General features: G+C 41.4%; 1 protein-coding gene across 15 annotated transcripts in view; it reads left to right on the top strand.

Moving 5' to 3' along the window:
• LOC138758057 (uncharacterized) overlaps nucleotides 1-22754 on the top strand; it is a 356156-nt gene that overhangs the window by 177455 nt on the left and 155947 nt on the right. For all 15 annotated transcript variants that reach the window (XM_069926419.1, XM_069926421.1, XM_069926422.1 and 12 more), the window contains one exon: nucleotides 5052-5186. In XM_069926419.1, the coding sequence (XP_069782520.1) occupies nucleotides 5052-5186 (135 nt within the window). The remainder of the gene's footprint in view (nucleotides 1-5051; nucleotides 5187-22754) is intronic.

Genomic DNA, 22754 nt, shown 5'->3' with positions numbered 1-22754 from the left:
ACCTACCCAGCGCAGTTGGATCTTCAACAGCGTGGATTCGATGCTGTCGGCCTCTGCCATCTCGAGTACTTCGATGTTAGGGATGAAGTCACTCTAATGAATGTTGAGGATGGAGCGGAGACAATGCTGGTGGAAGCGTTCTAGGAGCCGTAGGTGATGCCGGTAGAGGACCCATGATTCGTATCCGAACAGGAGTGTGGGTATGACAACGGCTCTGTATACGCTTATCTTTGTGAGGTTTTTCAGTTGTTTGTTTTTCCAGACTCTTTTGTGTAGTCTTCCAAAGGCGCTATTTTCCTTGGCGAGTCTGTTGTCTATCTCGTTGTTGATCCTTGCATCTGATGAAATGGTGCAGCCGAGATAGGTAAACTGGTTGACCGTTTTGAGTCTGTTTACATTAGTCTGTCAGTGTGTGCCCTTTTTGTAAATTTCCCTCTGTGTAAATGTTCATAAAATGTGCTCTCGCCTTGATTCTCTTTGAACTCATTGAACCCATTATTGAGCACAAGATTGGGCGCTGCAAATAGGATTCTTGACTGGACCCATGTATTCATGATGTTTTTGCACAATCTTACCCTGAGAGAGTGAGTTTCCTTCATTCACAGGATGACTTATGTGCAGGCACTGAAAACAGTGATGGCAGCACTGAGTGGTGGCTGGATGTTTGGCTGATGAACATCGACAGAGGCAACAACTTAAACACTAACTAAGAACTGCCATGAACACAGATCCATGCCGACACTGAAAACTGAAACTCTGGGGGGAACTGTCCAGCTCCACAGATTTTGATATTACTGTATTGGGGAGATAATGATCGCCAGCCAACTTAACCCCACACCAGTAAAAGTCACACATCTGGCAACCCTCAATGGGGTGGGTGGCTCAAAAGAGGGGGTCTTTCCCTGTGCACAATTTGGCCAATACAAAGTCCCAACACTCAGAGTCCTCTAACACTAATCAAATCTTGGGAATGTTTGCGCAGATGGTATAACCACCACTGCTTCAAGCAATCATTAGAAATATGAGCAGGAATAGACAGGGTAAGTTCATCTTGGGAGGGGTATGTTCTGGAAGAGGCCACTGAGATGAGGCAGAAAAATAGCTTGGTATAAACTAGTTCAGCCGAAGGGCCTGATTTTTGTGCTGCAGTGATTTTATACAGACCAAAGTTGCCATAGTAACAACTACATTTAGAAGCAGATAAGAAAAAGCAAACAATTTTAATTCAGAGAAGTACGAAAAACAAAGGAATGTTTGCTTGAAATTATTAAATTTCAAATTAAGTCATGAGGATTGTGTTATTTACATGAGGTGCTGTCCTCGAACCTGCTTGTGCACTGTTGCAACAAGTAAGAGGTGAAGAGTGGAAATCGGGTGAAGAATTCAAGTGACTGTCCATTGGAGCATCAGGGTTGACCTTATGCATCAAATGAAAATGTCCTGCAAAGCAATAATCCAGTCAGCATTTAGTTCCTTCAGTAAAGAGGAGATCTCATTGTGAGCACTGAATATAAGACATTAAGACCAATACACCCTGGAGCAAAGTTAGGCCTTTCATCCATCAAGTCAATGCCATCATTCAAATAATGGCTGATGTCGTTTTCCTTTCAATTATATTCTCATGCCTTCTCCCAATAACCTTTGACACCCAGACTAATCAAGAATCTATTAACTTCTACTTTCAATGTTTCCAATGACTTGATCTCCACAACAAATTTCATGAATTTACAATCCTCTCACTGATGAAACTTATTATCTCTGTTCTTAAGGGATACCCATTTATTCTAAGGCTGTGCCCTCTGGCCTTAGACTCTCCCACTACTGGACATATTAAATCAGAAGGGATAATTATTTGCTGCTGTGCCTGGAAGAAGTGTATGATTTCCTGAAAGGAAATGTGGAGAAGTAAAAGGGTATGTTGCATTGGAATGTAGCTTGAGAAGAACCCTACTCATGGCATTTTAATCAAACAAGTGAAAGAAAATCTTCACCATTAATAATGTCTATCAGGAACCTGTCCAATATAGCTTCAGAAACGATGGATAAAAATATTGGAAAATAAAACCAGATGATGCTGACTGCAGAAATGACATTTCCAGCAGTGAATTAACGTTGAATATTTCCACGATTTTTGCTTGATTTCTTCCTGCCCATAATTTTCAAAACAGCATTGAACACATTTGTATTGGTTACATAGCCAATGTTAATTTGAAATAATTGAATGGTGGAGGCATCTTGCTGGATGAAGCAATAGAACATAGGACATTAGAGCACAGAACAGGCCATTCAATGCTCAATGTTGTGCCGACATATATATTCCTATAAAAAAGAACAAGCCCTTCATATCTCGTAACCTGCTATTTTACTTTCATCCATGAGTCCGTCTTACGGCCCTTTTATAGTGAAAATTAGCGATTTGTAAAGACAGGATTCCTCTGCCTTTAAATCACTCCACTTACCTACATAAAAGGTCCAAAGGAGGACTGGCTGGTCCAACTTGCTCCATGTTCCCTCCACCGAGGTGGGGGTAGTGTCAGAAGTGGAGCAAAGTCGCTCCATCTCCTGAGGAAAAGGATAGCTGCTGAAAGCATCTCCACACAGGAAGGTAAAATGATTGACATTATGCTGACAGCCCCGTCACCCCGCTGCGCTGTCACAGAGCGCCCAGTGAGATGTCAGGCTACATTTGCTCACTATTCCATGCTCCCTCATTCCACCTGTTCCCACAAGCCGCCCACTCCCTTGGGAACAGTGTGGGGCTGATCGGAGGGAGATGGAGCAACACAAAGGGGGAATGGGAGGGGGTGGGGAGGGAGGGGAATGGAGGAGGAAGGGAGTGAAGTGACGGGGGCGCCGTCAGGCAGCAGGGCGGGGGCGCCGTCAGGCAGCAGGGCGGGGGCGCCGTCAGGCAGCAGGGCGGGGGCGCCGTCAGGCAGCAGGGCGGGGGCGCCGTCAGGCAGCAGGGCGGGGGCGCCGTCAGGCAGCAGGGCGGGGGCGCCGTCAGGCAGCAGGGCGGGGGCGCCGTCAGGCAGCAGGGCGGGGGCGCCGTCAGGCAGCAGGGCGGGGGCGCCGTCAGGCAGCAGGGCGGGGGCGCCGTCAGGCAGCAGGGCGGGGGCGCCGTCAGGCAGCAGGGCGGGGGCGCCGTCAGGCAGCAGGGCGGGGGCGCCGTCAGGCAGCAGGGCGGGGGCGCCGTCAGGCAGCAGGGCGGGGGCGCCGTCAGGCAGCAGGGCGGGGGCGCCGTCAGGCAGCAGGGCGGGGGCGCCGTCAGGCAGCAGGGCGGGGGCGCCGTCAGGCAGCAGGGCGGGGGCGCCGTCAGGCTGCAGGGCGGGGGCGCCGTCAGGCAGCAGGGCGGGGGCGCCGTCAGGCAGCAGGGCGGGGGCGCCGTCAGGCAGCAGGGCGGGGGCGCCTTGGGAAGCCAGTGCGCTGTTCAGGTTACTTGAAAGGACTGCGCGACCCACCCTTTTCGTCCTCTGTATAAAGAGTAAATTTACCTTTTTTTTTTAAAAAACACTTCAACAGGTGATAATGCAGCTTTTGTGCATGAAAACCCCTTAAGAGTCTCAAGCTCCAAATGTTTCAACCTCCATCACCACCCCTGGCAAGGCATTCCAGTTTCCCACAACTCCATGTAAAAAAAACTTACTCCTGATGTCTCCCCTAAACCTTTCTTCCTTCACTTTGTACAGATGTCCTCTGATGTTTGCTACTCCCACCATTGGAAAAAGGTGCTGACTGTCCACCTTATCTATGTACAGTATCTTGTAGACCTCTACTGAGTCTCCTCTCATTGTTCTTTGCCCAAAGAGAAAAGTCCTAGCTCTGCTAACCTTGCCTCCATATCTTACTATATAACAATTACAGCATGGAAAAAGGCCATTTTTCCCCTTCTAGTCCACACTGAACTAAGTCCTCTCCTCTGGTTCCACCTACCTGCACCCTGCTCATAACCCTCCATTCTCCTCCCATCTATATACCTATCTAATGTTTCCTTAAATGACAAAATTGACCCTGCCGCCTTATGTTACTTCTAAACGTCTGCCCCTTAACTCTTAACTTTTTGTTTCAATCTCTCCTCTCAATGGAAAATACCTATCCACATTAACTCTATCTATCCCTCTCATAATCTTAAATACATCTATCAAATTCCTTTTCAACCTTCTCTGCACTCTTTCTACCTTGTTGTTATCCTTCCTATACACACATTATCCTAATTTGGCCTCACCAATGCCTTGAACAGTCTTAACATCACTTCCCAACTCCTGTATTCTATACTTTGATTTATTAAGGCCAGCATACCAAAGGCCTTCTTCACCACCCTATCCACATGCGCTCCTACCTTCAGGGAACAATGCACCGTAATTCCTCGATCTTTCTGCTCCACTGCATTCCTCAATCCCCTCCCATTTACTAAACATGTCCTGTTTTGATTATTTCTTCCAAAATTAAGCACTTTACCATTTATCAGCATTAAACTTCATCTGCCATCTTTCACCCCACCTTTCTAAGCAGTCAAAAATCCCTCTGCAATCTTTGAAAACCTTTTTTATTATCCACAATTCCACCTATTTTAGTATCATCCGCATATTTACTAATCCTCATAAGACTTATTTTTCAATCCAGGCAATATCCTGGGAAACCTCCACTGCACCCTCTCCAATAGGTTCCACATCCTTCCTATATTGTTTTTGCTCTTTTGTTACCATCACAATAAAATAATTCCAAAGCTAATGCTTCATATAATTCTCTCTATTCTAAGCTAGCCTCAACAAGTCACTGGTATAATGTCTTGTGATGACCTTCTTAACAATTAAATAAAGATGACAGTTGAAGTGGAATTTGTGCCTCATAGTAATTAGTTTTCTGCTGCGAGAAAAGATTCAGGAACATTGTTGAAATAATCCAAGCTTATTTTCTCTGGTACTGCAACATAAATAAAACTTAAGATACTTATAATCAGAACTGGATGAGTACTGCAGATCTGCCAATGGATGACTTCCGATGCAGGCTCCATCCCACTGATGCAGGATTTTTTTTTAAACATTTATTCACAGAATATGAAGACATCTTTGCCAAGAGAGAATTCTGGAAAGAGATTAATAAGAGTGAGTTACCCAATTTCTTCCAGGACTGTGGTCACTATCCTTCCTTGCGTGAGATAAATGAAACATGGGCTTTGATCAACATCGGTAAGTTCTTGTGGATTTTTCTCTGGTTTCAAGAAAATATTGTATATTTCTTCATAAAATGGTGCACAATTATACTGAAAATAACTAACTGCACAGGAAGTATTAGAGTCATTTAGGATGAAACATGCATCCCAATTAAACATACAAGGGGCTTAATTAGACAGATCTGAAAACAAAGGATGTCTGATTTATACTTCAATATTTTCTTTCTGCTTATTCAATGTAATGTCTGACTGGGGAAGAAATTATTTCCCCTCAAATCCCTAACAAAACTTCCTCTCACCTTAAATCTATGTCCTCTTGTTTTTGATACCCCAATCACTGGAAAACTATTCTGGCTATTTGTCCCTCTCTCTGCCTCTTCTGATTTTATACATCTCTGTCAGCGCTCCAGTGAAAATAAATCCAGCCTATCCAATTTCTCCACAACAAGAGTCTTCCAATCTGGGAAACATCCTGGTGTGTCTCCACTTCATCTCACCTAGTTCAATCACATTTTTCTATAATCTAGCTACAAGAATTGCACACAATACTCCTGGTGCAGTCTAACTAATGTAGAATAAAGTTGCAACATAACATACCAGTTTTTAGATTCTCTTTTCAACCTATGAAGGCAAGCGTGCCATATGCTTATTTCACACCCTATCTACCGGTGTTGCTATTCTCAGGGAACTGTGGATTTGAACCGCAAGGTCCTTCTGTTCATCAACATTCCTCAGTACGCTACTGTATACATCATAGCCATATTTGACCTCTTTCCAAAATAAATCATCTCATACTTGTCAAGGTTAAATTCCATCTGCTACAATCCTGGGCACAAATTGACCTGCATGGGGTAGGTGAGAAGGAAGCAGAGGACTTTATTTATAAAATGAATGTTAAATTGTTATCTCGGAAAACAGGCAGCCCTATACTAAAACAAATGATCTTCATTTAGAATAAAATTAACCAATATCTAGGACTCAAAGGGGGGCTGCCCTCAAAAACACCCCCAACTCCAAATAGATGGTAGGTAACAAGATCCTGGACACCTGGTGTCATAATGGCATCAGGCGTGTAGAGGACTGTTACAAGCAGGGACAGCTAATGTCATTTGAACAACTCAGGCATAATTTGATTTATCAAATAAGATGTTCCTCATTCTTCAGATAAGATCTTTTCTGCAGAGTGACAGAAGCCATGATTTGAAGGGGGAACATACAGAAGTTTATCTTGGCAATGTATTTCTTGCACCAAGTGGAATGACCTAAACCAGGCCTTTACAAATCAAGGCAGAGGTGGGAGTCAGACCTAGGAATATCTATCGATGACGGGGCTGGTCTGATTTGTGTTGGACCAGCATGACTACAATTATTAATTCGCGTAACAGGCTGGTACAATACAACTTTCTACACCAACTGAACCTGACGCCACAAAAATTGAACAGAATTGTCAGACCATTTGTTTAGATGTGGCGGCATTGAGACAGGAACCTCTGTGCACACAACCTGGACGTATACCAAAATGAGACCCTTCTGGGTGGAACTAGGCCAAGTCCTAGAAAAAAATTATAGGTAAAGAATTCCTGCAGGACCTAGAGTTGTTCCTGTGGGGAAACATAATGGACATAAGACCTTACAATTTAACCTGTCCAAATTTCAAATCCAATTTGTAATGATCACAGTGGCCAGGAAGTGCATAGCAGTTACTTGGAAATCTGATTCCTACCTGAGCATTACTTGCTGGAACACAGAAATGCAAATCTGTGTTCCCCTGGAGAAAATTACTTACAACATCGGAGCAGGATTATAGTGTGGATCATTGCAGCCCGGTGGGGGCTGGGGGGTCCATCCCATTCCAAACAGGTAAAATCAAGAGAAGAAAACAGCCTGAGCATTGGCCACTGTGTTGTACAAACCCATAATACTCTGATATATGTCTTGTACTTTTGTTGCAAGTGTCTTGAATGTTGTGTGTTACTGTGATAAGTTAAATGTTGAGGGTGGGGGGGATGAAGAGAGCTTGAACTCTGCAGAAAACTTTGTATAGAAATGATAATTGTAAACTGTAGTCAATGCTGAGACTGTTAACATTGACAGTGATAATGTTGATAACTGTTTTAAGTTTGGAAAATCATAAATAAAATATATTTTTTAATTCCATCTGCTAACACTCCACCCAATGTTTTATCTGATCTATATACTGCTGTAGCCTTTGACAACTTTGCTTGCTAGCCACACCACCACTAAGTTTTGTATCATCTGAAAACTTACTAAAACTTACTATTCACATCCTTTTTCTTTTTTTTTTCTTTGGCTTGGCTTTGCGGACGAAGATTTATGGAGGGGGTAAAAAGTCCACGTCAGCTGCAGGCTCGTTTGTGGCTCACAAGTCCGATGCGGGACAGGCAGACACGGTTGCAGCGGCTGCAGGGGAAAATTGGTTGGTTGGGGTTGGGTGTTGGGTTTTTCCTCCTTTGCCTTTTGTCAGTGAGGTGGGCTCTGCGGTCTTCTTCAAAGGAGGTTGCTGCCCGCCAAACTGTGAGGCGCCAAGATGCACGGTTTGAGGCGTTATCAGCCCACTGGCGGTGGTCAATGTGGCAGGCACCAAGAGATTTCTTTAGGCAGTCCTTGTACCTTTTCTTTGGTGCACCTCTGTCACGGTGGCCAGTGGAGAGCTCGCCATATAATACGATCTTGGGAAGGCGATGGTCCTCCATTCTGGAGACGTGACCCATCCAGCGCAGCTGGATCTTCAGCAGCGTGGACTCATGCTGTCGACCTCTGCCATCTCGAGTACTTCGACATTAGGGGTGTAAGCGCTCCAATGGATGTTGAGGATGGAGCGGAGACAACGCTGGTGGAAGCGTTCTAGGAGCCGTAGGTGGTGCCGGTAGAGGACCCATGATTCGGAGCCGAACAGGAGTGTGGGTATGACAACGGCTCTGTATACGCTTATCTTTGTGAGGTTCAAACAACAAGGATCTCAGCAACAAATCCCTGTAGTACACTAATCAGATTTAAAAAAATATCACTACACTCTCCCTCCCATCATCAAGGCAGTGTAACATCTAATTAGCCAGCTCATATTGAATTGATGTGCCTTGACATTCTGGACTAGATAACCATGTGGGACCACTCTTACTAAAGACCACAGAGACATCTTCTGCTCTTCTTTCATCTTCTTAGTTACTTTAAAAAACTCTTCAAATTAATGTGGGAAGTTTTCCATTCACAAAGCCATGCTGATCAACTATGATTACGCTTTCATTTTCAAATGCACACAAATCCTATTCAAGAATTTCTCCAATAATTCTTCTATTACTGATGTGAAGCTCAGCTGCCCTCTGAGATGAAAGAGCAGTAATAACTGTACTCCAGTGCTCGGTTACCTCAGCTGCGGCTAATGATCATGCATAAGCTCTGTCGGGGCCCTAATCCTCCTCTTCCTTGTCTCACATAGTCACCTAGGATAGATCTCATCCAACTCTGAGGATTAACCAATCCTTATGCATCCCATGACATCTAACAAGTTCTCCTTATAATTGGCCTGCTCCAGATTATCAACACACTTGACACTGACCTCAAAAAGCTCCATGTTCTTCTCCACAGTGACCGGAGGTGAGAAGTATTCTTTTTGCACTTCATCCACATCATTCATTTTGCACTGCACTCCTAATTGGTTTCTTTTCTCTGCTACACAAACAATACTCCTCAAGGCACTCAGTCTCATTGGTTTCCACTTGTTTTTTTTTCCCCAGATAAAACCTTCAGTATCCTTTGTCATCCATGGTTCTCTTATTTTTCCATCTTTGCCTTTCACCTTACTGGAAGATGCTGGCCCTGACCTCTTAACAAATCTCATGTAAAGACTCCCACTTATCAGCTGTCAGTTTAATCACAAGCGTCTCCTCCTAATCTATTATCATCAGGTCCCCTCTCACATAATTGAAATCAGCCTTCCCCCCCCCAATTCAGGACCTTAACTTGAGACCAACCTTATCCTCTTCTATAACAGCCATGAAACTTACAGAACTATGGTCAAACTATGGTAATTGTTCCTAGAATGTTCTCTAACTGACACTTCCACCAACTGCTCAGTTATATTTCCTAAGATAATATTTCTGGTAGACCTGTCTACATTTGTCTCAGAAGACTTACTTGAATGCATTCAACAAATTGTGCCCCACCTCAGCCCCTTGCACCAAGGCACTCTCAGTCAAACATTGCAAAAGTTAGAATCCCCCATCATTATAACCTTTTTTATGATCTGCATTGACTATGGAGAGGCCCATTGCTTAACCCCAACAAAGTGAATGCCTTAACTTATTCTAATGTTCTGCACATATAGGTTCTGGGATATCCTCTTTAAATACTACCATTATTGTTCTCATACTTTCCATTAAGTCCATGATCATCGACAGGGCAGACTACTGGGATCGACACCATCATATATAATCCACCTCCTTACAATCAACTTCCTCCTTATTTCACAATCCCTTTGGTTTACAGGTGAGACATGTTCACCTCAGTTTCCCCACCCTGACTACAACCTAATTTTTTCAGCCTTCCTTCTTTCAGTTCGTCATGAACTCATGGTGTAAGATGAGAGTAAAGATGACCAAGCCACTTGATGTCACACTCTGAGCATTAGCTCATGTGCCTTTATTCTGAATATTATACAATGTTATTGTATGATGCATTCTTAGCAAAGATAGCCTGCAGGGACAGCAGAAAAAAAATACTCCCAGACAAGGTTGCACATTGGTTTTCAGTAAAGGATTCAGATGAACAACTTTTGGAGAAGGGCTGATAGGGTAAAAGAGTGAAATGCGAGGTTGCATTGACAGATCTGCAAAAAGCTTGTGATAAATAATTGAATAGAATATTTTTTTATGTCACAGAAGTCTTATCTGTGCTGGTCCATTCTTATCCAAATTTCCAGCACTGGTCTTGTAGTTTTGTAAGTCATTGCTCTTCAAATACACATCCTAGTACACTTTTCACCACACCTCTAGAAGTTTTCTAGGGTTTCTGATGTCATACCAAACCTCCACAAACTCCTGAGGAAGTAGAGGTGCTGACATGCTTTCTTCACAATGCCATTGGCATATCGGGACCAGGAAAGGTCCTACAAAATAATGAAACCCAAGAATTTAAGTTTGCTCACCTTCTGCACCTCTGATACCCCAATGATCACTGGATTGTAGACCTCTGGCTTAATGCAAGGTTGTTGTTGGTGCACCATTCAGTCAAGTTTTCAATCTCATTCCAATTGCATTATCTCACACTTCTCTGGATTAAACTCCATTTGCCACTTTTCTTCCAACTGACCAGACTATCTATACAAAAAAATGACAGCACTGATGGAGCTGCTGTAATGGCAGCACTCAAGTTGGTGCAGATCCAGGGAGAGCAGGGAGCAGTGGTGCTCCGCAAGGCCCAACCGCCTTGTCCAAATGTTGACGGCCCCGTACACGCTTTAAATGGCCTGAAGTGCCAGTTGATGAAGTAGACAAAGACAAAGTGGTCAAACAATAATCATGGCTTTAATTAGCAGAAACTCATGGTACAATAATGAAAGACAATAGATGCATATACAGTTATGTCCAAGGGGAGTGTCCTTAACAGTAGAGATAATGCACAGCCAATGTTAGTACAGCAAGGCTCGCCAGAGGGGAGACAGGCAGCTTGACAGACATTCACTAGTCTCCCCCCGGCAGAAGGGTTAAAATCAAAAGGACAGCTACTAGGAAAGACTGAAGCAAGCAATACATGGATACCATGTTTGGCCTTGAGATACTCTAACAGCCAAAATACGCCAGTATCTAGCAAGCAATCGAAATATAATGAGATGTTTTATGAATATGTCAGCCTATCAGGTTGTTTACGAATTCTGGTGCTTCTTCTCAAAACAGGTGGCTCCTCTGCAACCTTGGGAATTGGTACAGTTCCTGGGTCTGTAGTGTGGGAAGGACTGGCTTCTGGACCCGCTCCAAAATTGCCAACGTGAGGCAGTGGAGCCTCAGCATGGCCATCTGAAAGCTTACTAGGGGTCACAGGCTGGGGGGGGGGGGTGAGTCCAACCTCTCAGGCTCACTCTGAGTAGGGTTGTGAGGAAGGGGTGAACCAGGCGAGGCCAGATCTCTTAGGGGTACAGTGTCAGTATTCCCGTCTGGGAATTTAACATGAGCCTAGTTGGGTTAGTATGCAGTAGCTGAACTGGTCTGTTTTACGTACTCAAGCGTGGCTCTTCAGCAGCACGGTTCCAGGCTCAGATAAACAGGCTGGCCAGTCCATCACAGTTCCTGGTTTCCTGGGAAAGGCAAACATACGTTCATGAAGCATTTGATTTGTTGCAGTACACAATAAAGACCAAATAGAATGTAATGTCTCAGGCAGCACCTCCTGCCACTGGGTAACCATGTGTTTTTAAAGCAAGATTAACAGTCTTCCAGACTGTAACATTAGCCCTTTCAACCTGCCCATTGCCCTGCGGGTTGTAGCTCGTGGTACGGCTGGTGGCAATCCCCTTTGTAGCAGGGCTCACCGCAGTTCAGCGCTCATGAATGGTGAGCCTCTATCGGTATGATTGTAATTGGGAAAACCAAAAATGCTGAAAATTCTGTCAAGTAACTTAATGACAGACGCTGACAAGATGTCAGGGCAGGGTATCGCAAAGGAAAACATGGAATATTCGTCAATTACAGTAAGGAAATATACATTTTTGTTGTTGGAAGGTAACGGTCCTTTAAAATCTAAGCTAATCCTCTCAACAGGTCGGGTTGCCTTGATGAGAGTGGCCTCTGGAGCTTTGAAGTATTGCGGTTTGCATTCTGCACAAACAGAACAGCTTTTAGTCAGTTTCCTGACTTCTTCCACAGAGTAAGGAAGATTTTTCGCCCTTATGTAGTGGAAGAATCTCGTGACTCCTGGGTGGCACAGTTTGCTATGGATCTCTTTTAGCCCCTCCAGCTGAGCATCAGCAGCGGATCGTGACAATGCGTCAGAGGGATCATTTAACTGGATCTCATAATTATAAGTTGAGAGTTCTATTCGCCAGCGTGCCATCTTATCGTTCTTGATTTTACTTTTGTGTTTAGTACTGAACATGTAGGCTACAGATTTCTGATCAGTGACAAGAGTAAATTTTCTGCCAGCTAGAAAGTGTCTCCAGTAGTGAACAGCTTCAATAATAGCCTGGGCTTCTTTTCCAATGACAGGATGTTTAAGTTCAGGTCCGCATAACATGTGGGAGAAGAATGCCACAGGTCTACCCTTTTGATTAAGGGTTCCTGCCAAGGCACAATCTGAATCATCAGTTTCCACTTGGAATGGGCATCCTCATCAATGGGCGAGAGTGCAGCTTTGGTAATATCAGCTTTAATTTTCTCAAAAGCCTTCAAGGTCATTGGAGAGAGAGGAAAAGATTTAGTGTCAAACAGAGGGCGTGCCTTCATGGCGTAGTTCCAAACCCATTTGCAGTAGTAGGAAAAGAATCCCATACACTTTTTAAGGGCTTTTGCTGAGTTTGGGGGTGGTAACTTCTTAAGAGGGGGCCATTCCTTCTGGGACGGGGTGGATTTCGCCCTTGTGGACAATGTAGCCCAGAATGGGTAACTCTGTTGCATTGAACACACATTTGCCCTCATTAAATGTAAGGTTGAGTTCTTTAGCTGTGGCTAAGATTTTCTTTAAGTTGTTGTCGTGCTCAGCCTGTGTTTTCCCACAGATAGTGACATTATCCAGATACGGAAACGTACCCTGTAACTCATACATCCTAACAACCTTGTTCATTTCCCTCTGAAACACTGACACACCATTAGTGACTCCAAAAGGTACCCTTTTAAACTGGTATAACCCCATCCACCCCCCATCAGCCTCAAAGGCTGTATAGGGTTGTTCCTTTTGATTTTAACGGGGATTTGGTGGTAAGCTGCTTTGGGGTCGATAGTGGAGTACACTTTGTCTTGCCCTATCTGATTAATCATTTCATTGATGCGTGGCAGGGGGTAGGCATCCAGGTTAATGTAATGGTTGATTGTCTGGCTGTAGTCAATTGCCAGTTGTTTTTTAGTGTGATTTTTCACAACTACCACCTGGGATCGCCATGAACTCTTACTGGGTTCAATTACTCCCTCTTTAAGCAATCTCTAGGTCTCAGCTTTGATAAACTCACAATCCTCTTTTGTAAGAACAGCTCTTAGTGGCATTGGCCAACTCTCGGGGTTAAATCACTGAAAAGGGAGGGAGCTTTGATCTTTAATGTGGACAGACGTTAACTAGCATGGGGGATGGTAAGTGTGGGTAGTGGCCCACCAAAATTTAACACTACACTGTTCATTTGAGATTGAATATCTAACCCCAATACCACAGGGGCGCAGAGCTCCAGCATAATAAAGAGCCACACATCAATCAGGCAATGTCCCTGCAAATTTAAAGTAACTTTACACTTGTCCTGTACAGTTTTTGTAAGTTCACTACAAGCCATCGATATCTTTCGGTTCGCTGTATATCTCCGCAAATTTAAGGCTCTGGCAACTCTCTCGTGGATGTAGCTGTCAGCACTCCCTGAGTCCATTAGACAATCAAGAGTCTCACCATTCACCTCCCCCTTCATAGTTGACCGTTCCAGTCCATAACATCCCCAAGCTTTGGAGTCAATTGAGCTATCACAGGGGATCTCACCTCGCCGTCACTTGAAGTTGATTCAGCCTGTTCGTCTGAAGATTCCCCCTTTTCACAGTTGTCTTCCATTTCTGCAGCTCCAGAATGCATTTTCTTGGTGCTTCTCTTCTTATCAGTGGGAGTACTTTTCGCCTTACACGCTTTAGCAAAGTGGCCGAGTTTCCCACAATAGCTACAGGGAACAAATCAAGTCAGGCACTTCTGTCAGGTGCCAGCTCTTATCACAGAAGTAGCATTTTTCAGGAGTTCACCTTTTTCTTTCCTTCGGGGTTCCAGCACTCCTGGATGTTTCCTTTTAGGTTTCTAGCATTTCACTGAACCGCATGGCACTTCTCAGTGTTTTGACTAGAGTGACTGCCCAGTCGTAGGTTAACAGCTCAGTCTCCAGCAGCGTCTGTCGGATGTATCTGGAGTCAATCCCATTGACTAAAGCATCCAGCTTCAAGGCATTGCGGCGTTGTTGCACATTGACTGCCTTGACATCACATTCGTTTGCCAGTGAGACAAGGGCCAGTGCATAGGCAGCATCACTTTCCCCAGGTTTCTGGCATCTAGTCAGCAACTGGTGTCGAGCAAGCACCACATTCCGTGGCGCTGCATAGTAAGGAGTCAGACGTTCCTGGGCTATAGCCAGAGTGGTAGCTCCTTGCGTTACGGCGAAAGGGACCTCACCCAGCAGTGAGTTCAGGTGGCCCCACTGTATCGCCTCATTGACCATGTTGTTTCGAGCCATGTAGTAATCGAAACAAGCAATCCAGTGGTTGAAAATTTCTCTGGCCCTGGGGGCAGACTGGTCGATTATCAACCGCTCTGGCTTGAGTGCTGCATCCATTTCTGCTAATAAAATTGCAGTGCCAGTTGATGAAGTAGACAAAGATGATGAGGTCAAACAATAATTATGGCTTTTATTAGCAGAAACTCATGGTACAATAACGAAAGACAATAGGTGCATATACAGTTATACCCAAGGGGAGTGTCCTTAACAGTAGAGATAATGCACAGCCAATGTTAGTACAGCAAGGATCGCCAGAGGGGAAACAGGAAGCTTGGCAGACATTCATCACAGGAACCAACAGTGTTTTTAACCCTAATTGATTTCAGTTATTTTGATTGGAGAATTCGAGATTGCGCTCCATGTCCTTCGTCTAATCCTGTTTGCATACTCTTCCTTTCTCCCCTGATGCATTCCCCTTTGAACATCTGTTTTATTCCTTTGCTTGTATTGCCTGTTTGACACTGGACACCCGAAATGCGCACACAATCTTGAGCTCTATCCTAGGACGAACTTATCAGGCTAGCAGAGGAAAAGATTCAAGAACGAGCTCCCAACGCTCTTCTCCAAACATTCCCCTCGGCCTACCTGAACTATGGGGCACAATTTGCAATTCCGTTTTTAAATAAAATGAGCATTTTACTCACAGCTCTCACCTCTCAGGCTCTCCCTCTCTGATTTACATTTCAAACACAAATCTTACATTATTTTTGCATCTTGTGTTCGTGGCAATTCAAGCATGTGTAGTATGCAATCCATGCTAGATAATAGCCCCAAAACAGGCACCACTGATCTTCCCTGCCATCCCCTGTGTGCTCCCTGCTGATTGGACCATTAGCTGGGAGCACATAAAAGAAGGCAGTCACATTCCCACCTGTTACAAGGTAACAATATTCCCACCCAACTTGTTAACCCTTTGTTAAGCATATTCGTTAAACTTGTTCTTTCACACTTTGACATCTTTCTTTGGCTCATTAGAAGTGTCCTCCACCTTGAAGATTGACATAATAGTGTTCAACACCTTAGACATTTCCATATTACCCAATATTAATTCACCCTTCACATCTTCAAAGGGAGTAGAATCACGAGATCAGGTAAAGGCTTATGGAAGGCACTCTGAGGGAACTCACAAAGTTGATTTATTCCTGCTTTAATGCAGTTTTGTTTTATTTACTAATTTCTTGGGATGTACATGTCATTGGCAAGGTCAGCATTTATTGCCATACCAAATTGCTTTTGAAAACATGATGGTGAAACATCTTGAGCTGGTACAATTTTTCTGGTGAAGCTATTTGCACAATGATATTGGCCAAGAATTTCAGGGCTTAGACACAGCAACAATAAAGAAATAACAATATATTTCCATGCAGGATGAGTGTGCAGACTGGTGGGGAAGCTTTAGGTGTTGGTGTTCCCTTATTTATGTCATTCTTGTTTTTTTCTGTTTAAAAAAAAGGTTATGATATGAGCATTGCTGTTGGAAATTAAAATGGTTTACTTCATAAAATTGGTTTGGATTGCTCATTTTGTAATGGTTTTCATTTGGACAGTTTCATCAAAAAATATTGTGAAGGTTCGTGAAAGAAAAAGATCCAAGTCCTTTGTTGGATGAGTAATTAGATTTATATTTATAAAGGGGCTAAGTTCCCACCATTTCTCTTCGTCCTCTTGTTCCATAGCTTTTCAGTGTATCGCTGGCAACGGAATGATATTGACAGACAAAGCTGTTTTTGCCTTGGCTGTGGTTGGGATTGTGATTGCAGTTGCATCCCTTATTGAAGTGTTAGCACCTGTAACAACTTTTCTTACAATTTACCCATGTTCAGAAGCAACAGCCAGTAGAATTAGGTCATAATTGTCTGCAGGTAGTTGATGATCTAATTAAATTGTGCAGATTGGAGTGGTGATGAGGTGGGAAGTTTCCTGTTGCTGAACAAAGATTTAGTTGGAAAGGTTAATTGTAGGCATATGCTTGATCTGAAACTTTATCAACAACTGGAGCTGGGATCGAAAGGATGTTACCATGACATATGATCTATTCACATTGCATTTTTCCCACCAGTTTTGTTTCAACTCTTCACATTTCTGATATACAACAGTGTGGTGCAAGAGGCATTATGCAAGCTGGAGATAAAGGTGAAATGTGACAAGGTTGGGCCAACTCTACATGTACTTGTTAACCAGTCCACCAGTCCCTTCATCAAAATTTTATTTCTACCTTGTAGCCAATTTTACCTTTGAGAAAAGAATCACTCACCTGTAATGGTGCAGAGGTTCCAACACTTTTGAGTAATCTCAACCATCAGAGTGCAGCCAATACCCCCCATCTCCTCATCTGCTGAAACAAACAGAATCTTGCAAGTGAACACAATTTAAAAAAAAATCAAAGCCAAAAAATGTAATTCTTCAAAGGATATTTCCAGGTATTAAAGATGTCATGTTTCCTTTTTAGCATCATACTTAATGAAATATAATTAATTGCACAATTCCTACAAATTAACCTGACTTGCCACTTCATTTGAGGGCTAGTTTGCTCAATGTTTTGCAAATGTTTTGGCTCTAATTGGCCTTCACTTTAAAGCATCAAGCAAATCATACATTGGTTACAAATCTCTTCAAAGGCTTTTGAAAAGAAATTATGAGATTTTACTTGAATAGATCCCCGACCTCTGAACAATATGTAAATGAAGTCATGCTCATAAGATGGTAGGATGCTTTCCCTAAAAGGGGAATTATCACCACATTCTTCTGAAGCAGATTTAAAACCAGATTCCTGGGATTTGATAGTAACTCATTGTAGTTTCTGGAGAAGGTGCAGTCAATGAATCTGGTTGTGTCTGATCGCTTAGATCAGCTGCTTCTCAAAGTCCACTTGCAAACTATAAGATAAGGATTGTAGAGGGACTAATGGACAATTCTTCAATCATTAACTGAAAAGGAAGAAAGAAAACTCTGAAGTTTTGTAGACATGAAAAATATTTGGCTTCAATATGTACCTGGTAGTCTGGAGGATGAAATACCACTGAGAAATTTTACTTCTTTATTTTTAACCAGAAGATACTGCTCAACTTAATAAACATTTGTGCATGAATATCATGGCATCCAAGTGCAACCACTGTTGCAAAGTGCCCCAAGTGCACCATGCAACGATTGTTACTAAATGTCAGTTACTCGTTTTTTCTAAATTAGTGATAAGATGCACAAGCCTTTGTAGTTTTTTCCTTAGTATTTCAATTACTTACTTTTTTAAAATTTTGCTTTTGAATGCAATCCAGATATATTTAAAATACATGCATTAATTTTGGCCTGGTGTTTTTCTGGTGTGAGATGACGACAAATTAACATTGCTCAGAATACTGTACCTTGTTCTGCATTAAAAATTACAGCTTGGAATTTTTCTCCTTGTTTCTTTTCTAGAGGCTATTTTGTCTGAACTAATTTTCCAATATTCTCCCTTCATTTTCTCATATTCCTTCCCCGGACACCTAACAAATTCCCCTCTAAATCTTCTTGAGCAACAGGAAGGAGCAAAACATTAGTTTCTTGTGCCATAGTTATATGGAGAATGTATTGCAGCAATGACATCCTACTCTTATCAAGTATAAAGAGGATTTAGTCTTCAAGAAATTATTTTCTGCTGTCAGAATAACAAAATATTAGAGAAATAATCAACTATAAAAGATGCCCAACTTCCTTGCTAATTTCCTTCAATTCTTTCTTCTAAATCTATTCTTAAGTTGTTGCTCTTTATTTACTGGTATTTAGATCAATATTATTTTGTTTCCTACAGGATATGCCAGATTCACTTCTCTGGTGGCATTGGTTATTTCAGTATCAGAATTAATGGTCATGAACAGGTCACAAAATTTGTTATTTTGCAGCAGTATTGCAGTAGAAAATTTTTCTATAAACCACATTTCAAAATAAATAAAATAGTGCAAGAAAAATGAAGAGACAATGTATTGTCTGAGGTTCATTGTTCATTCGGAAATTTGATGGCAGAGGGAAAGAGATGTTTGCACCAATTTTCTTGCTGGTTTCATGAAAGTTCTTTGGTGATGGTGCCCAATTTTATTTTAACAAGTTGAATAAAGTTAAAAAAACTTAGAAAAAGGACTTATTCCCACAGATTCCAGGATTTATCAAGTGCAAACAAATTGTATTTATGATATGAAGGGAGAAAATTATGTTTTTCACATTAGCTATTTTAAACTAAAAGCGATAGAATTCTGAAACATGTCAATTAGGAGAAGTAGTCTAAATCTGGGTAATTTATGCTAATACATGGCAATGACGTGTGTTGGCATTTTTCAAGCTTTAGCAGCTGAAATGTATCAAAACTAATAGCCAAAACATTGTGGGAGGAGGGAAAGAAAAGGTGTGATCTGTACTTCAAAATGTAGAAAATTTGTACAGTCTAAGCAGCAACAAGCATAACAGCTGAGAAAACAAATGTGTCATAATATAATCTCCTAGCAGCAATAAAAATAAGTGTGATCTAAAAAACGTCATTCAACTGCAGGGTGACCATTCCTGTGTAATGTGCCAATGGCATTTTCACACACAAATACAAACAAGTCTCAGAACTAACAAATTAATTGAAACAAGTGAAATGCTATTATTTAAGAAAAGTGAGAGAAAGAGAAACCACAAAACTCATACACCTATTGGAACAACCTCTGTTGTGTGGAAGTTAGTGGAATCAATAATCAAGGACAAATTGACTGGGCACATAAAAAAATTTGATAAGGGCGTGTCATAATTCACCTATGTATTTGAAGATGTGTTTAAAGCAATACAAAGGGATCATTCCATGGGGTATTAATAAGGCTTTCAGAAAGTATTTTTATAATATGTGATAATTGGGGCCAAATTATTGGCCTCATCATTAGGAGATTTAAAATATGATTAATGATTTTGTACAGAAACAAATAAAGGATCTGAGCAAAAACCTCAAATATTCACAATATCAATGACCACAACAATACAATTGACAAGCATACCCATTTGCCAATAACACAAGAGACTGATGGCAAAGTAAATGGTATTAATATAGTTATTGGATTACCTTGAGATTAAATAAGGGATGAAATTGTAGCTGATTAAATGTGCTTAAAATGCGATTATCTATACTGAGCAAAGGGTGCACCAGGCAACTTTCATAAGATGTAAAAAGTGATGCAAATCTGGTGCCTAAAGAGATTAAGAATCCATGTGCACTGATTACCAAAATGTGAATGTGCCAACGAAATGATAGCTTTTATATAGAGTGTTAGAATAGATGTAGATACTTTCCTGCAACTATAAAATCCTGTATATAGAAATGTTTAAAATTGTGTACTGCACCTTGACAAGTAGGTTGTTCATCAATTAGATGTAGATACTTTCCTGCAACTATAAAATCCTGTCTATAGAAATGTTTAAAATTGTGTACTGCACCTTGACAAGTAGGTTGTTCATCAATTAGATGTAGATACTTTCCTGCAACTATAAAATCCTGTCTATAGAAATGTTTAAAATTGTGTACTGCACCTTGACAAGTAGGTTGTTCATCAATTAGATGTAGATACTTTCCTGCAACTATAAAATCCTATATATAGAAATGTTTAAAATTGTGTACTGCACCTTGACAAGTAGGTTGTTCATCAATTAGATGTAGATACTTCCTGCAACTATAAAATCCTGTATATAGAAATGTTTAAAATTGTGTACTGCACCTTGACAAGTAGGTTGTTCATCAATTAGATGTAGATACTTTCCTGCAACTATAAAATCCTGTCTATAGAAATGTTTAAAATTGTGTACTGCACCTTGACAAGTAGGTTGTTCATCAAAGGATCACAATACATCATGTTAAAGGAGACTTAAGTTATATGTATCCCCTGGAGTATAGAATTCTAAGGGACAATTTGACTAGGGTTTATAGGATTGAAAGGGTACTCAGGAGGGAAATTTTTATGGTGGGGAGTGTAGGACAAACAAATAGTGTAAAATCTGGGCCAAATTGGTCAGGAACCACTTCTCAGAAAAGGATGGGAGAAATGTTTGTTTTAAACATTCCTTCTTCAATTCTTTATTGTATTTGTTAGTGATCATGTTATATGGGTGGCATGGTTAGTGTATTGGTATTACAGCAACAGCGACCTGGGTTTGAATCCATCGCTGTCTGAAGAAGTTTGTGCTTCCCGTGTCTGCATGGATTTTCTCCAAGTCTCCGGTTTCCTCCCACTATCCATAAACATACGGGGTTGGAGGTTAATTTGGGTGGGCGGCACGGATTTAAATAACCGGAATCAGTTTCTAATGTGGTGTAGATAAATAAAAGCATCTTTAATACACTTCCCCTTCATTACCACAGATTTGATTTGTTCAATCTACTTTAATGTCAAAGTTTCCCTTAATTACTCCATAACCACATTAAACATTGTGGCCCAACAACTGCAATGCTGGAGGAGGTTTTCTTATCCTGTTAGTGGATTTGGGGATTTTGGTGGTATATCTCTAGTACTTTGGAGTGCCAGCTTTAAGCAGTCAGAGGGGCAGAGATCAGTGCTGCCAGTAGTTCATGTATTTAATACTGGACCTGAGGGCTTGGTGTTCAAATTCTCTTCATCTGATGGTAAAGAGTGATGCTGATAATACACTACAGTATGTCAGAAGAAGAGTGGAGGAAAAGGCCTTGAATATGACTTAAACAAGGACTATTCCACTTATGCCACAAATAGGCAAGTACAATGAGTGGAGATAAAGAAGAAATAGTTGAGCTGGACAAATAATATGTTGATAGAAGGGAGAAAATTGAGCTTCTGTTCAAGAAAGACATGGAAGGACCTCAGACTATTCTAGTGTAGGATGGATGTGTAAGAGAGATAATAATTCCAAGGCAAAGATGAGTTGTAAGGACAAGGCATTGAAAAGTGTTGGAGGACATCTGAAATGTCAAGCATACAACTGAAAAGGGACTGGACTAGAGGTAAAATATAGGGATCAATGCAAGAAGAAATTAATTTGGTGGATCAGAATCAGGTTGAAATATGAATCCAATTGGAAGTTCTGCTTGTGCATCTTGGGGAAGAGGTAGACATGGACTGAGATGATAAGTAAAATCCCTGAGATTTGTAATGCTTTACAATTCTTCTCTACAGAGAATTCTCCACTAGACTGCATCATAGAACATTACAGCATAGAAACAGGCCCCTTCGGCCCTTCTAGACTGTGCTGAACTTTTTTTGCCTACTCCCACTGACCTGCACCCAGTCCTTAGCCCTCAATACCTTTCCCCTCCATGTACCTGTCCAAATTCTTAAATGTTAAAATAGAGCCCGCATTCACCACTCCAGCTGGCATCTCATTACACATTCCCACCACTCTCAGTGAAGAAGTTCCCCCTAAACTTTTCCCCTTTCACTCTTAACCCATGTCCTCTGGTTTGTATCTCACTTATTTTCATTTACTCTGTCTATCCCCCTCATTATTTTAAATACCTCTATCAAATCTCCCCTCATTCTTCTATTCTCCAGGGAATAAAGTTCAAACTTATTTAACCTTTCCATGTAACTCAGTTCCTGAAGTCCAGGCATCATCCTAGTAAATCTTCCCTGTACTCCTCCTATCTTATTGATACCTTTCCTGTAGTTAGGTGATCAAAATTTCATACAATACTCCAAATTTGGCCTTACCAACGTCTTTTTTTTTTTAAACTTTATTTAAGATTTTATAACATGAATAACATGTAGGATTACATTAAAAAAATTAAGAATAAAATAATAAAATTACAATACAGTATCAGTAATCTAAATAAACTATACCCTCCCCAATAATTATTATACATTAATAACCCAACTCAAATTAGTCCAACCCCCCCTTTCCCCCCAAAATAAAGAGTGAAAAATTAATAAAGTTAATAATATATGTGAGAAAAAAACCACTTACAAAAAAAACATAACCGATTAAAATACTAACAAAAGAAAAGTAATTAATACTAAGATATCAGACTTAAAAAACATATTTAAATCAAACTTAAATGCATATATTTAACAAACGGAGTTAAGATGAAACATATATTTAACCCAAACTTAATATAAAAAATTAGTAAAGTTAGTAACATTATCTATCAAAAATTCTTAAACA

This window comes from Narcine bancroftii, chromosome 3 (assembly GCF_036971445.1).
Source record: "Narcine bancroftii isolate sNarBan1 chromosome 3, sNarBan1.hap1, whole genome shotgun sequence".
In the NCBI taxonomy this organism is placed as follows: domain Eukaryota; kingdom Metazoa; phylum Chordata; class Chondrichthyes; order Torpediniformes; family Narcinidae; genus Narcine; species Narcine bancroftii.
This window is presented reverse-complemented; position numbering and strand designations above follow the sequence as displayed.